General features: G+C 44.5%; 1 protein-coding gene across 5 annotated transcripts; it reads right to left on the reverse strand.

Annotated features, from left to right (window-relative positions):
- Window positions 1-594: 594 nt before the first annotated feature.
- Window positions 595-15,816, reverse strand: RPS27L (ribosomal protein S27 like). Of its 5 annotated transcripts, none has more exons than XM_056572865.1 (4): window positions 15,700-15,816; window positions 7,154-7,262; window positions 5,185-5,295; window positions 595-819 (listed from the first exon to the last, which is right to left on the reverse strand). In XM_056572865.1, exons 1-4 carry the CDS (start codon window positions 15,703-15,705, stop codon window positions 791-793), a joined length of 255 nt encoding a protein of 84 aa, XP_056428840.1. In that variant the 5' UTR covers window positions 15,706-15,816; the 3' UTR covers window positions 595-790. The 5 variants fall into 5 exon arrangements, with proteins under 5 accessions (XP_056428840.1, XP_056428838.1, XP_056428839.1 ...); XM_056572863.1 differs by lacking the exon at window positions 15,700-15,816 and adding an exon at window positions 15,384-15,583; XM_056572864.1 differs by lacking the exon at window positions 15,700-15,816 and adding an exon at window positions 15,067-15,123.
- Window positions 15,817-16,532: the final 716 nt, after the last annotated feature.

The following is a 16,532-nucleotide window of genomic DNA, read 5'->3' on the forward strand; positions in this document are numbered from 1 at the left end:
AGTGTCCCAGTAGGTATAGGGACCCCTAGTGGTGGGATTTTCAGGAGAAGTTTTATTAAATATAAAAAAAAAAAAAAATTTAAACAACCATATTACAAAGGGTCTTTCATTTTCATCAGTAACATATAAAAAGTTTTTGGATCTGACAGTGCCCGCTTAACTCCCATTATTTTTTAGCATCAGCATGCATTTCTCAACAGTTTCCAAGTTGGTAAACTACAAGCCATGGCCTGCTGTAGTTTCGGGTGAAAGTACGCCGAAATGTCAGACCATGCTGGAGCAGGTTTACATATAGAATAAAGCATAGATCCTGAAGTCCGTGCGCAGAATTTATCAAGAGCCGTGCGCCATTTGATAAATTAGGCGCACAATAGACCAGCCGAACACTCTGTAGTTTGGTCTATATTGATGCGGGACATGGACAGCTTTGATAAATCTCCCCCAATGTTTTTTCAACAGTATTAGCATAACCTGTACTAAAATCAGCAGAGGCAGATCTGCAACAAATCCATCTTAACCTAGCGCCCCCCCCCCCCCCCCCCTCCCAAAAAAAAAAAAAAGGAAAGATACAAAATAAACAAAAGATTAGCATGAAACAGTTAACTGCAATTCTGCATTTATTTAGGAAATGGTTTGCACATATTCAAAATCCAACAGCAAAAAAATCTCCCTGAATTACAAAAGCAAACGAGATTATGTACTATCCACAGCAAGGAGAGTGGAGACCTGACATAAGGCAAATCATCCTGAGGGGTAAGTTGGAAGGTGCGGCAGATCCTATCCAAACAGTTCAGTGTTGCTTTCGTCTGAAGGAACAACCTGTGAACAGAAATTGTTGTGTTAAATCTTAGAAGACTCAGAAGATGGATTAAGCATAAACTTTACATGTATTACTGTATATCAAAATCAGAAAGGTGTTTCCTAACCTACCTGCCTGTAATGACTGACCTCAGAGATTGCTCCGATGTCAGTCATCGACCATACCCCGCAGCCCCTGCTAATTGACGCTGTCTGCTATTAACCCTTTAAATCGCCGCTGTCAAAGTTGACAGCAGCGCCTAAAGGGACATGTAAATATTTTTGGTCACTTTTTAGACCATGAAAAAAATAAAAAGCGATCAAAAACGCTGATCAATACAAAAATGGTACCGCTAAAAACTTCAGATCACGGTGCAAAAAAATGAGCCCTCATACCGCTCCGAACACAGAAAAATAAAGTTATAGGGGTCAGAAGATGACAATTTTAAACGTATACATTTTCACGCATGTAGTTATGATTTTTTTCCAGAAGTGCGACAAAATCAAACCTATATAAGTAGGGTATCATTTTAATCGTAAGGACCTACAGAATAAAGATAAGGTGTCATTTTTACCAAAAAATGTACTACGTAGAAACGGAAGCCCCCGAACTTACAAAATGATGTTTTTTCTTCAATTTTGTATAAGATATAAAATAATTTTTTTTCCCGTTTCACCGTAGATTTTTGGGTAAAATGACTAACGTCATTACAAAGTAGAATTGGTGGCGAAAAAAATAAGCCATCAAATGGATTTTTAGGTGCAAAATTGAAAGGGTTATGATTTTTAAAATGAAGGAGGAAAAAACAAAAGTGCAAAAATGGAAAAACCCTGTGTCCTTAAGGGGTTAAAGGGGTACTCCGGTGAAAACCTTTTTTCTTTTAAATCAACTGGTGGCAGAAAGTTAAACATATTTGTAAATCCCTTCTTTTTAAAAAATCTTAATCCTTCCTGTACTTATTAGCTGCTGAATACTACAGAGGAAATTATTTTCTTTTTGGAATGGTCACTGATGACATCACAAGCACAGTTCTCTCTGCTGAAGTTATTATAATATTAACAACGCTTTATTTATTGTTGTCCTTAGTGGGATTTGAACCCAAGTCCCCAGCACTGCAAGGCAGCAGTGCTAACCACTGAGCCACCATGCTGCCCTTAGCATGCATTGGCTATGCATGGTTGCTAAAATGGACAGAGATGTCAGCAGAGAGCACTGTGCTCGTGATGTCATCAGTGTTCCAAAAAGAAAGGAACTTCCTCTGTAGCATTCAGCAGCTAATAAGTACTGGAAGGATTAAGATTTTTTTTAATAGAAGTAATTTAGTTGATTTAAAAGAAAAAAAGGTTTTCACCGGAGTACCCCTTTAAGTTTGTCATGTATACTTGTGCCGTGTAGAAAAGAATCATCTGACTTTCGGATAATAAGGTATCTATCCAGTCTATACCAAATAGAAAAGTGAGTTTAAAAAAGAATGAGTTGTATCAATGATGGGGAAAATAAGATCCAGGAATATAGAATGGACTTGCAGGCAATTAGAGACATAGGAGATTTATCAAAACCCGTGTACATGATGATTGATGCAGTTACCCATAGCAATCAAATTGGCATGATGCCCCGTTATAATACCGTGTGATATTCTTCTAGTACCTATGTGCACTGCTTTGTCCTGACTTTGTGCAGAGGACCCACACCCAGAAATGCTGTTGTACAAGTCCTATCATTTCACAAAGCTAGAGACACAATTAGGCAAATTTATCAAAACCTGTGCAGAAAAATGTCAACCAGTTGTCCATAGCAACCAATCAGCGCACTTTCATTTTTAAAAAGGTCTCTTAAAAATACAGTGGTCCCTCATTTGTTTAAACCATCGTATGTTGAGGGATCCGTGCAATGTAAAGTATAGGACAATGGTCTACAACCTGCGGACCTCCAGATGTTGCAAAACTACAACACCCAGCATGCCCGGACAGCCAACGGCTGTCCGGGCATGCTGGGAGTTGTAGTTTTGCAACATCTGGAGGTCTGCAGGTTGAAGACCACTGGTATTGGAGCTTATACTCACGTGTCCCTGCCGCTTCGGACCGTCACCGCTCGTCACCGCTGCTCTGGATGTCGCCCTCCATCGCTGTTGCTGCGTCCCCGACGCTCCGGCAAGGACTCTGCTTCCCCGGCATCCTCGCTCTCCGTCCCCGCCATCACGACGCTACGCACGCCGCTCCTACTGAATGACGGGACCGCGTGCGCAGCGACGTGATGACGACGATGGAGAGCGCCGACGATGCAGGGGATCCCGAAGAGGACGCACCGGAGCCCCGAGGACAGGTAAGTGATAGTCAGCGGACCACACGGGGCACCGTAAACGGCTATCTGGTGGCAGCTGAAGCAGTCTGCGCTGCCGGATAGCCGTTTATGCGATGGCCCCGACATACAAAAGCATCGTATGTTGATGCTGCCTTCAACAAGCGATGGCCTCTGAGAGGCCATCGTATGTTGAAATGATCATATGTCGGGGCCATCGTAGGTCGGGGGGGTTACTGTAATTTGAAAGTCACATGGTCTACAAGGGGCATGGCTATGCTGCAGTGGGAGGGAGGATAGCAGGGTGGAAAGGATTTACTAGAGGAATGCCTTTCACTAACCCACTGCAGCATAGCCAGTGGAGATCATGTGTCTTCATTGACTCTGGCTGCATGGAATGCTGGGTAAGGTCAGAGAAAACAGTGAAATTAAAATATTTGCACTACAGCACTTCCTGGTGTGGGTCCTCTGCATGAAGACTAAACAAAGCAGCGCAAGGAGGTAACAGAAGGAGATTTCACAGTATTAAAACTTGGCATCATGGGCTAAAGACAAAAGATATTCCTGGAATACCCTTTAAAGCTCTATGGGGAAGAATTCTCAAAACCTGTGTAGAGGAAAAGTTGACCAGTTGTCCATAGCAACCAATCAGATCGCGTCTCATTTTTCAGAGGCCTTTTCAAAAATGAAAGAAGTGAGCCGATTGGTTGCTATGGGCAACTGACCAACTTTTCCTCTACACAGGTTTAGCTTACATCTTCCCTTATGTGTTAATTTATAAGGGTGTTGGCAAAAATTGGGCCAACTCTTGTGATGCAGAGAGGATGTAGTCAAGTCTAATAAAATTCTTGTCCAGTAGGATTTACCAGACTTTCTTCCAGAGAATTCCATCTAACGTGTCAACCAGTGGTAATAAGATGCAATTTGGTGAGGTTGGAATTGTTTTAAAGGAGTTAAAGTCAAGTCGGGACCATCCCATTTTTTAGGTTTCAGCACCATATGAATGTACCTCATCTTGTAGTTAAATGTATATGCGCTTTGTTCGGATATGTAAGAAGCACGTGAAATGAGAGAGTCTTCCTGGTTGTCAGGTTTTCAGCCTTGAAATCTAGGAGTGTTACAAAGTGTAAGGCCATGTTCACACTGCCAATATTAAGCGGAAAGTCTGCCCAGCACATTTACATGATCCGGCGGGCCTACAAACGCTCAGAAATCTGCTGTTTCAGACGGCCATGCATTCCCGAGCAGAATCCACAGAAGAATAGACAATCTATTCTTTTTGTAGACACCAGAATCAAGTATTCTGCTGCAGAAATATCTGCCACTGAAATTCCGTCATGTGCACAGTGCAGCATAATCCCACTAAAATCATTGGGACTCTGCTGCAGCAAAATGTCTGTGCGAAATAGTCGACCGTGTGAACATAGCTTAAAGGAGTAGTCCAGTGGTGACCCAGTGGTGAACAACTTATCCCCTATCCTAAGGATAGGGGATAAGTTTGAGATCGCGGGGGGTCCGACCGCTGGGGCCCCCTGCGATCTCCTGTACGGAGCCCCGACAGCCCGCGGAAAGGGGGCGTGTCAACCTCCGCACGAAGCGGCGGCTGACACGCCCCCTCAATACAACTCTATGGCAGAGCCGAAGCGCTGCCTTCGGCAATCTCCGGCTCTGCCATAGCGATGTATTGAGGGGGCGTGTCGGCCGCCACTTCGTGCGGAGGTCGACACCCGCTATCTGGCCGGAGAGCCTGGGCCCCGTACAGAGAGATCGCAGGGGGGCCCAGCGGTCGGACCCCCCGCGATCTCAAACTTATTCCCTATCCTTAGGATAGGGGATAAGTTTTTCACCACTGGACTACTCCTTTAAGGAGGAAAGAGGACCTTGTGCCAAGAGGCAGTGTCTGTTTCCTCTTAGCCCATGTTTTCCAGGCAGTGTAAAAAAGGGTATTGGTCACAATGTCCACAGGTAATTCCAAATGTGGGGTATGAAGGAGGTTTGTTAGTGCGATGCCTATTTGTAAACCTTCTAATATAGTTACAGAAAAAAGAAATACATTTGTACAAGCAGATTATACATCCATACATTACCTTCTGTGAGCCTCGCTTTTCCGCCTGTGGGCTGACACAGAACAGTAGAACAACCTACACAAAGCACAACGGTTTGTGCATGGCTAAAAACTGTAGTGATCTTATAGCAGCCTAGAAAGAAAAGCACAAAGAAATATTACAGTCATATGATGGAAAGGTATTTCATGAGCAATGGAAGGCATGGTGACATATTAGTGCCACAGTGTTTCCTCCACAATTATCTAAGGTATAAATAAGTCACTGGAGACTGGATAGAGTACGACATACAGATTAAAGACAGTTTGCCGTTACTTGAAGGAGTACTCCAGGATACAAAAACTTATCCCCTAGCCTAAGGAGATAAGTGTCAGATCGCAGGGGGTCTGTCCACTGGGCACCCCTGCGATCTCCTGTATAGGACCCCGGCTCTCCTCCTAAAATGGGGCATATTTGACCAACGCACGGCAGCCATCATGCCTCCTTAATGCAGCACTATGGGAGAGCTGGTCATTGCCGAGTGCAGCAAATGGGTAGGAAGAACTTCTGTGGCCAAGAAATTTAAAGGGGTACTCCAGTGGAATTTTTATTTTTTTTTTCAAATCAACTGACTCAAGAAAGTTAAACAGATTAGTAAATTACCTCTATTAAACAATCTTGATCCTTCCAGTACTTAGCTGCTGTATACTACAGAGAAAGTTGAGTTGTTCTTTTCTGTCTGACCACAGTGCTCTCTGGAACTGTCCAGAGCAGGAAAGGTTTGCTATGGGGATTCACTCCTACTCTGGACAGTTCCTGGCATGTCAGCAGAGAGCACTGTGGTCTGACTGGAAATAACTCAACTTCCTCTGTAGTATACAGCAGCTGTTAAGTACTGTATGGATTAAGTTTTTTTTTAATAGAAATAATTTTGAAATTTGTTTAACTTTCTGGCACCAGTAGAAAATTTCCACTGGAGTACCCCTGACATTTGAATAACAAAAGTAATTTGTAAAATTATTGGTTTATTGTTGGGGCTGGTGAAAAAAGAAATAAAATCAAACAATCTCGCCGTTTCCAGTTCAGCCACTAAGCCCAAGGAAATGGGCAGGGCTGAACTTTGAGCTGGGTTTGGATGTAAAATTCCCAGGATTATTTTGGAAGCTGAATGTGCCAGAATACTGGTACAATTTAAGCCAACTGGTTGGTCAAAGAAAGTGACTGATTCAACATCATTACACACTTTGATAATTAAACCAAATAATAAAGAACACGTATCAGTATCTGGTTGTAAGGAATAGACTACAGAAAATAATTTTCTTTTAAAGCGCAACTGTCATGAAATCTTGGTGCAATAACCTGCATACAGCCTTTGTACTGTGTGCAGGTGGTGGGTATAGCAATGTTTTTACCGAATATTTGCAGGCTTTTATCACCCCCCCAAAAATGCTTTTGTTCAAAGCCACTGACGGTCAGATAGGCGTGGCGCGAAGTACGCGATGCCCCGCTGCAGACACGCCCACCCCCTGGATGTCAGTGCTGGGACCACTGTGTGACACACAGGTCCCAGAGCATGCACCCTTCAGCTAATCTAACATGTGTGCCGCTGCGTGTCATCCAGCTAGCACTGCGCAGGCGCAATGAGGAGAAAGACTGCGGCGGGAGCGAGCGCTTGCTGGATGACATGCAGCAGGGCCCACGTTAGATTAGCTGAAGGGCGCATGCGCTGGGACCTGTGTCTTAATCACACAGCGGTCCCAGCGCTGACATCCAGGGGGTGGGCATGGCGGTGACGGGGCATCGCGTACCTCGTGCCACGCCTATCCGAGTGTCAGTGGCTTTGATCAAAAGCATTTTTTGGGGTCATGAAAGCCTGCAAATATTAGGCAAAAACATTGCTATACCCCCCCCACCTGCACACAATACAAAGGCTGAGTGCAGGTTATTGCACCCAGATTTCATGACAGTTGCGCTTTAATAAAAACTAAACAATCCATCTGTGCTCAGTTCTTACCTGGGCATTTCACATCCATGAAGTAGGAATTTGGGCTCTGGACTAACCTCTTCTTCTTATGCCTAGTCCTTTCCTCCTCCAAGGAGGGATGAAGCAAATCTTTCGCTAGCTGAAAGAAATCGACATTTCACTGATGAATAAATATAATTGCTGGGAAGAAGAGTAATGTACTATATATATATATATATATATATATATATATATACACATATATGATTGTAGAGAGAACTAGGTTATATCACTAGAGCCGACGTACCATGCTGTCTTCTAGAATACGCTGCTGTGTGCCAGCTGTACCACTCACTGTTTGGGTTATACGCCAAGCGCAACTCACTGTTAAATGACTAGAAAGGCATGTACGGACATGTATTCTGCATTGTAACCATTGCACTGCCGGACCTGGCTACGTCTCCGAGCATAAGTCACCTTTGTGTTCAGATCGCTATAAAATGACTAAGTCATGTGGAATGATCACTGGAAAACAGCGATGATAATAATAATAATAAAGGAGACGTCACAGAAACAAATGAGGTTTTACAGCATCTGCTGAGTAAATGTCTTTACGATCTGCATGACATGTTAGACAGGATTGCTTTAAAGGGATATTCCAGGAAAAAACATATATACATACATACATATATATATATATATACACATACATACATACATATATATATATATATATATATATCTCAACTGGCTCCAGAAAGTTAAACAGATTTGTAAATTACTTCTATTAAAAAATCTTAATCCTTTCAGTACTTATGAGCTTCTGAAGTTAAGGTTGTTCTTTTCTGTCTAAGTCCTCTCTGATGACACCTGTCTCAGGAAACACCCAGTTTAGAAGCAAATCCCCATAGTAAACCTCTTCTAAACTGGGCGTTTCCCGAGACAGGTGTCATCAGAGAGCACTTAGACAGAAAAGAACAACCTCAACTTCAGAAGCTCATAAGTACTGAAAGGATTAAGATTTTTTAATAGAAGTAATTTACAAATCTGTTTAACTTTCTGGAGCCAGTTGATATATAAAAAAGTTTTTTTCCTGGAATACCCCTTTAACCTATAGACCAGTGGTCTCCAACCTGCGGACCTCCAGATGTTGCAAAACTACAACTCCCAGCATGCCCGGACAGCCAACGGCTGTCCGGGCATGCTGGGAGTTGTAGTTTTGCAACATCTGGAGGTCCGCAGGTTGGAGACCACTGCTATAGACCAAAGGCTGTCTGGGCATGCTGGGAGTTGTAGTTTTGCAACATCTGGAGGTCCGCAGGTTGGAGACCACTGCTATAGACCAAAGGCTGTCTGGGCATGCTGGGAGTTGTAGTTTTGCCACACCCTGGTTTGGAAACACAGGTCTAGACATTCAAACAGGACTGTAGCGTATAGTGGCCTGTACAACAAATAAAAAATTAGGGGAGCATACCCATTCAATGACTGAAAAGTGGGGTGCTACTATGACAAACACTATTGTAGAAAAAAAAGAAATAACAGAACAGTTCGCCTTCAAGAACATTAAGTCACTTTAATAACTTCTAGAACAAAAATTAAAAAAAATCAAGGACAATACAGATTAAAACCATTCACAAAGTTCAATTAGAGCATTATAGGGAAACTGACAGCTGGATCGCCTGCACTAAACCCAATACACAGGGTTACAGTACAAGTGAACCTGATGATAATGACGGTGTACCTACCTTTGCCGCTGTTCCAGAGATAGACGTTGCTAATATGTAAATAGCCAACTTAGCACAATGGAGCCAGTACCCAGTATACGCAGCATCCCTGACCCCTTTTCTCTGCTCCTATATGCTCACTTTATAAATATTCATGAAACCCTTCACCCATGTAAGCCAAAGGTAGGTGGGCATATACGAGCAGAGGGGAAGGAGGCAGGGGTGCTGGGTATGCTGGTTACCACCTCCATTGCGCAAAGTTGGCTATTTACACATTCGCAACAGAGGTTAATACCGGGTATGTCTCCAGAACAGTAACACCAATCCAGGTAAGTCGGACAATTTTGAGCAGGTTTACCCGCACTATAACCCTGTGCATTGGTGCGGGTGACCCAGCTGTCAGTTTCCCATTAATGTCAACAGAGGGACCAGATTCGTCCGATCCCAGCAGATTAACCCTCAAGATGCAGTGATCAATAGTGATCATGGCATCCGACCGTGACTTCACAGGTCCAGCACCTGTCACGTCTCTGATCACCACTGAAACACGATCGCGAGGTGGCAATAGGTTGCTATGGAAGCTGGAGGCTCTGTTATAGAGCGCAGATCTTACTGATCATTGCTATGCAATAAATAGTATAGCAATCATAAGTATTGGCAATCACAGGATGGCATAAAAAGGGCAAAAAATTTACTAAAAAAAAAACGTGAAAAGTGATATGGGTCAAAATAGGGCATGTTTAAACATAGGTATTTACTTAAAATAAGTGTAAAATAAATTTAAGCTTAAAGGAAGAAAAGATGAAAACGCAAAAATGCCACTTTTTTTGATCACTAGGGAGTGAAAAAGAATAATGAATTTGATTATACATTTTCTGCCTGACATTTTAACAAAAAAAAAACAAAAAAAACTGCTTAACACTGGAAGAGGTTGTTTTTGCAGCATGTGTGTGGATTTTTGCTAGCTCTAGTTATATGGACAGGTGAGAATCATCTGCAGCAAACCTGTTATGTATGAGCATACCCAGAATGAAAAATGGGAAAGACAGAGGTTAATACTAGAGATGAGCGAACGTACAGTAAATTCGATTCGTCATGAACTTCTCGGCTCGGCAGTTGATTACTTTTCCTGCATAAATTAGTTCAGCTTTCCGGTGCTCCAGTGGGCTGGAAAAGGTGGATACATTCCTAGGAAAGAGTCTCCAGGCCACGGGAGCACCTGAAAGCTGAGCTAATTTATGCAGGCTAAAGTCAGCAACTGCAGAGCCGAGAAGCTCGTGACGAATCGATTTACTGTAAGTTCGCTCATCTCTAGTTAATACTTAAGGGACTGTTCACACATACAGTATCCTGCACGTTTGATGCGCAGGATTTAAAGCTGCAGATTTCAGTGTAAACTAAATAACTGAATACAGCTTCAAATCTTGTGCATCAAATACGCCCAAGATACTGTATGTGTGAACAGACCCCAAGGTTGTACTTCCATCTGCTAATTTTGGATGCCCTCCGGCCTTTTTGTGGCAACCAAAGGAGGTCAGGAAACAAGAAGCAGCTGAAGCGGGGAAGTAAGGCTGGGTTCATATCACGTTTTATGCAATACGGGACCGTATACGGCTGGGGGAGCTAAAACAGTATCCCTGCTGTATGCGGCCCGTATGTAATGTATGTCAATGAGCCGACCGTGGACCACGGTTTTAGGTCCGGCGGGAAAACCGCATATGGAACAAAAATGAGCGGCCCGGAGTCAGCGCTTCACTCCGGTCGACTCATTGATATACATTACATACGGGCCGCATAGGGCAGGGATACGGGAGCGCCCAGTTTTAGCTCCCCCCAGGGATACGGGAGCGCCCAGTTTTAGCTCCCCCCAGGGATACGGGAGCGCCCAGTTTTAGCTCCCCCCAGGAATACGGGAGCACCCAGTTTTAGCTCCCCCCAGGGATACGGGAGCACCCAGTTTTAGCTCCCCCCAGGGATACGGGAGCACCCAGTTTTAGCTCCCCCCAGGGATACGGGAGCGCCCAGTTTTATCTCCCCCCAGGGATACGGGAGCGCCCAGTTTTATCTCCCCCCAGCGATATGCAGTCCCGTATTGCATAAAACGTGATGTGAACCCAGCCTTACAGTTTGTGTAGCTCCTATTGACTTTAGTGGGTGTGGAGCAAACAGCATTACCCAGCAAGCTTATTTACATAGCAATTTTAAGTGCAATATCTCGACGCTGGAGGGGTAAATTATCAGTATAAAAGAATACCCAAATTCATGGTCACAAGCCCTATACAGACATGGCCTTAGTCATATTTTTTGCAGTTGCTAGGGAAACTGAAAATTAATGTTCTTGTCTAGAAGCCATAGACCATATAGCTGGCGGTGTTTTTTATTTACAATAACAATGTGAGAAGAATGTCAGTATAAGCAATGCAGGGAGATCAGGAGGATTTCCTCCAGAAACAGAGAGCCTTTATATTTCCGGAGAAGATCTATTTGTAGGGCTCTCTTTCCTGTGCCTAATAGCGCAGTGGTCAGACAGCTGCCTTTCCATTCCGTTAAAGGGGTACTCCACTAGTGCTGGGAGATATACAGGTTCATACCGCATACCTGTGTTTTTTCTGTACGGTATGAATTTTTCCCTATTCCGCAATACCGGTCGAGCCCCTCCCCCCTCGAGTGAATGAATTATTAGCCGCAGTGCACTGGGGAACTAATCATATATGACCCGCGGGCGCTGCTCTGCTTTTACGACCCCCACCCCACCAAACGAACGAACTATCAGCCGCAGCGCTGTCTCCACATCGGGGGACTAATCAGGTTACCCGCGGGTGCTGCTATGCTTTTCCTCCCCCCCCGCCCCCCACCGAACAAACGAACTTTCAGCCGCAGCGCTGTCCCAACATCGGGGCACTAATCATGTAACCCGCAGGCGCTGATCTCCTTTTCCTCCTGTGAGCCGCGGTGCTGTAAATGAATGAGTTGTGAGCCGCGGGAAGCTGTCACCTCCCCCTGCAAGCGCTGAAAGCCACTGGTCCACGGGCACTGCAGAACTTCTAATCACTGGCTTTCAGCGGGAAGGGAGTATGGTGGTGAGGGGGAAAGGAGTGAAAAAAAATACCTTCAAATACTGTGGAACCGCCATAAGTTTTAAAAATACCGTGATACACACTTTTGGTCATACCGCCCTTCACGCTGCGGGGGTTGGCCATGCCCCTGGTGACATCATGGCCACGCCCCCTTAATGCAAGTCTATGGGAGGGGTGTCCAAACGCTGCCCAGTGGAGTACTCCTTTAACTCTTTGGCCTTTTTAAAATAGAAACAATGATATAAAAGGATCATGCAGATCCTCCATATAGTAGTCAGAGCAGAGGGCCACAGCAGAGCGATAAGGTAAATCTCACCAGCCGCCATATAATACATTTCCTACAGGTGACGCCAACATGGCAGCCCCTCTGCATCATCTGCTCACTGCCAGGAAAGCTGTGTGAGGACGGGGTTGTCAGGTCAGAGACAATAGTCAGAGCACACAACAGCAATGAACAGCTTCTCCTGCATGAAATGATCCTGTCATAGAGGCTGCCTACAGCCACCAATAGGGGGAGCTCACTTCATCTCTGACAGTCAATCCTAGTTGGAGGAAGCTCCTATACGGTGTGCACCCCACTTGGGATTCACATTAGCCAAATGGTAATGGCGGAAGTTACTCTGATAATATTTATCTGCTATTATAATAAGAAAGCCACAGTACTAAACCAAGATCACTAAACCTCCTCTAATCTAAAATGTAAGCAATAGCAGATATTTCGGCAGCAAAATAAACTTTAGCCCCTTAAAGGGTTACTCCAGATTTGTAAATTACATCTATTTAAAAATCTTAATCCATCCAGTACTTATCAGCTGCTGTATGCTCCAGAGGAAGTTGTGTAGTTCTTTCCAGTCTGACCACAGTGCTCTCTGCTGACACCTCTGTCCGTGTCAGGAACTGTCCAGAGTAGGAGCAAATCCCCATAGCAAAACTCTCCTGCTCTGGACAGTTCCTGACACAGACAGAGGTGTCAGCAGAGAGCATGGTGGTCAGACAGGAAAGAACTACACAACTTGCTCTGTAGCATACAGCAGCTCATAAGTACTGGAAGGGTTAAGATTTTTAAATAGAAGTCATTTACAAATCTGTTTAACGTTCTGAAACCAGTGGATTTAAAACCATTTGTTTTCCACCTTACTACCCCTTTAAGATCACAGCCAGTTTTCATTATTTTCCTACTCGCTTTCTAATAGCCATAACTCTTATTTCTCCATCTGTAGACCCATACAAGGGCATGTTTTTTTACACAACAAATTGTATTTTGTACAATATTTACCAGCAGAAGAATGCAGCACTTACTACTAAAAGGCAAACTTTTCTTCAACAAAATGAGTATGCTTAAAATTGGCTGTTCAGGCATGCTGGGAGTTGTAGTTTTGCAACAACTGGTGGTCCACAGTTTGGCGACCAATGCCCTATCCTGTGGATTAGGGATAAGTTGTCAAAGGATAGCATTACTCCCAGCATCTAAACGGTTCATGATAGGCATTGGCAGAATAGCCGCTCCCCGTCAAGTGGTAAGTGTCCGGCTACTGACAGTAACCATCACTCACCACATATGAAGCGAGTGTAGTTCCCACGCCCGCTTCATAGTCACTTAATGCTCCAAGTGCTGGAAGGCAATGCATTAAGTCTTGGAAGGCAAGGGTTAACATGTATGCCCAATGTTGTCTGGTACCACGTACGACTTACCTGTGTGTCAAGGAGATCCATGACATAAATATATGTCATGATAACCATATGGGCAGAGGACCTGTGAGATTAAAAGGGGTACTCCGGTGGAGAACATTTTATTTTTATTTTTTAATCAACTGGTGCCAGAAGGTTAAACAGATTTGTAAATTACTTCTATAAAAAAAAAAAAAAATCTTAATCCTTCCAGTACTTATTAGTTGCTATATACTACAAAGAACGTTCTTTTCTTTTTGGATTTCTTTTATTTCTGTCCACAGTGCTCTCTGCTGACACCTCTGTCTGTATCAGTAACTGTCCAGAGAAGGAGCAAATCCCCTTAGCAAACCTCTCCTGCTCTGGACAGTTCCTGATACAGGCAGAGGTGTCAGCAGAGAGCAGTGTGGACAAAAAAAAAAATAAGAAATCCAAAAACAAAAGAACATTCTCTGTAATATACAGCTGCTAATAAGTACTGGAAGAATAAAGATTTTTTTGTTAATAGAAGTAATTTACAAATCTGTAACTTTGTAGCATTAAATAGTTGATTAAAAAAAAAAGGTATATATGTTTTACACCGGAGTACCCCTTTAACCGCAGGAGCCTGGTGATACATAAAGTCTGTGCTCCCAGATTCCAGAATTCTATCATCCTGTCTGTTTTAACCCCGAGATGCCACAGTCAATAGCAACATGTCATCCCCAGGTCATCTTTCGGGACCCCAAGATTGCCGTGGCAGCCAAGGGCCTAATAAAGGCCCCCAGATCAGACATGGATATATATATATATATATATATATATATATATATATATATATATATATTTTAGGACATCCCAGCTTTCCTCTACACTGACAGGCAGTACTGATTTGTTATACCAGAGCAGTGGTCTTCAACCTGCGGACCTCCAGATGTTGCAAAACTACAACTCCCAGCATGCCCGGACAGCCGTTGGCTGTCCGGGCATGCTGGGAGTTGTAGTTTTACAACATCTGGAGGTCCGCAGGTTGAAGACCACTGTACCAGAGCATAGTTAAAAAAATCCTATGTTATCACAAGGGCCCAAAAAACAAACATTACTGACACCAAAAGCCCTCCATACGGCTACAATATACAATGTTATAGGTCTTGTAATGTGGCAAATTCATATATTTACAGTGTTTTTACTGCGCATAAGTTGTAAAACATACAAAAACCCTACAGCCATATGCCGGAATTGTACGGCCCTATAGAAATAAGATACCGCACACATTGCTATGTTCCCAATCACCTCCTATAGATTCCAGAGCACAGGCTGAATAAGTCACCACTTTTCAGTGGGATCAGGTACTTGATGGGAGCTTTAAAGGGTATCCCCAGGATTAGGGGAGGAATGTCCGATGGCTGGGGGTCCTACTGCCCCCTCTGTGATCACAATGCATCTCTATAGGAGAGCCGGAGATACAGGATCACATCTTTACAGATGCATTGTGGGGGAATATGGACCCCGCTACCTGCACATAAAGAATCCAAGGGGTCCGACTGCTGGGGCACATCTACTTTCCCAGTGGTCTCCAAACTGTGGACCTCCAGCTGTTGCAAAACTACAACCTCCAGCATGCCCAGACAGCCGTTGGCTGGGAGTTGTAGTTTTGCAACAGCTGGAGGTCCATAGTTTGGAGACCACTGCCTTCTTGAATAATCAGCACTAAAACAAGCACAGCAGATTCCACATAGCGCTCTTTATCCCGTGTGAACGCATCCTTCTCTATGGTTTGGTATCGCTCCCCTGACCAGACAATTTTAGGGATAGAAGGGGATGTGACCGCACATGCGCGGAGGTCTCTATGGAGCTGTGCACACGATGCGGCAGGCAGGCGATCATGAAGCGATCACACGGTGAGGAGCGGGCAGTATATCCCGGCTATCTGATCTGTGGAGCACTATATACATCCCCGTGACGCAGTCACACTGGACGGGCCTGACAGCATGGCCACCGTGCCAGACGGCGTATAACCGCACCATGTGACCAGCGCACACAGCACTACACGTGGGTTCTGAGCCGTCTCTTGGTATCAGATGTCTCACAGCCACGTAAGTCAGCCCGCGTGTCTCTAACCCCGGCTCCCCCACCAGTTGTCACTTACAGGCATGACTGTCCCGTGTACACAACACGCTCCACGCAGCCAGGCTTCACTTCCGGGCAAGGGTGGCGGGGGGAGCGGCGAGAGGCAATTTAGTAAAGGGTCTGGCGGCCATGTTTGTTGTGGGCAACTCTCCATAGCTTTCCTGAAAAAACTGCTGTTTGCAAGTGCCCATGCACACTACAGAATTTCCAAATGAAATTCCGCATGCAGCAGCAGCCTCCCATTGTTTTCAATAGGATTCTGCTGCTCTGTGCACAGTGCAAGTAAAAAATTTTGCTGAAAGAATGAACATATTCATGCTTAAGGGTACATTCACATGAGCGAATCCACAGCGTATTTTAAGCTGCGGATCCGCCGCTGAAGGACCGCTGTATGGTGCCTTTACATGTGCCTGCTCGGAGTGGCAGTACGCCACTCCGAGCAGACACACTGAAGCGATGTTCGAGTCTCCGCGCATGCATGGTGTACTTACACACATCGCGGCCGCTCCCCCCTGCTCTATAAGCTAGACCGAGAGCTGCCGCAATGTGAAAGAATACTGCATTGTGTCTGTCCGTAGTGTATTGCCACTCCAAGCAGGTACATGTGAAGGCACCATACGCCGTGCATCCGCTTGTGTGAATGTACCCTTAGGCTAGGTTCACACTACACAATCCGCGGCCAGAAAATTAACGGACGGAGGTTTTGAGAGCGGACAGCGCCAACTGAATCAATTGGAGCTAGGACCGCAATATAGACGGCAATGTCTGCAGTGTGGATTCCGCAAGAACATTTAGTGGGTTAAATGTTCTGGTGGATTTTTTTGATCAGAATTTTCGGACACAAATTCCGCC

Source organism: Hyla sarda, chromosome 4, assembly GCF_029499605.1.
Source record: "Hyla sarda isolate aHylSar1 chromosome 4, aHylSar1.hap1, whole genome shotgun sequence".
NCBI classification, from domain to species: domain Eukaryota; kingdom Metazoa; phylum Chordata; class Amphibia; order Anura; family Hylidae; genus Hyla; species Hyla sarda.

Bases quoted from the DNA above. Each gene is read 5' to 3' on its own strand.
- RPS27L (XM_056572863.1), bottom strand. From the start codon at position 15,437: ATGATCGCCTGCCTGCCGCATCGTGTGCACAGCTCCATAGAGACCTCC. The intron at 5,296-7,153 runs GTAAGAACTGAG...TTTTCTTTCTAG, and splicing joins CATGGATGTGAAATGCCCAG to GCTGCTATAAGATCACTACA. The intron at 820-5,184 runs GTAATGTATGGA...TTCTGTTCACAG, and splicing joins AAAAGCGAGGCTCACAGAAG to GTTGTTCCTTCAGACGAAAG.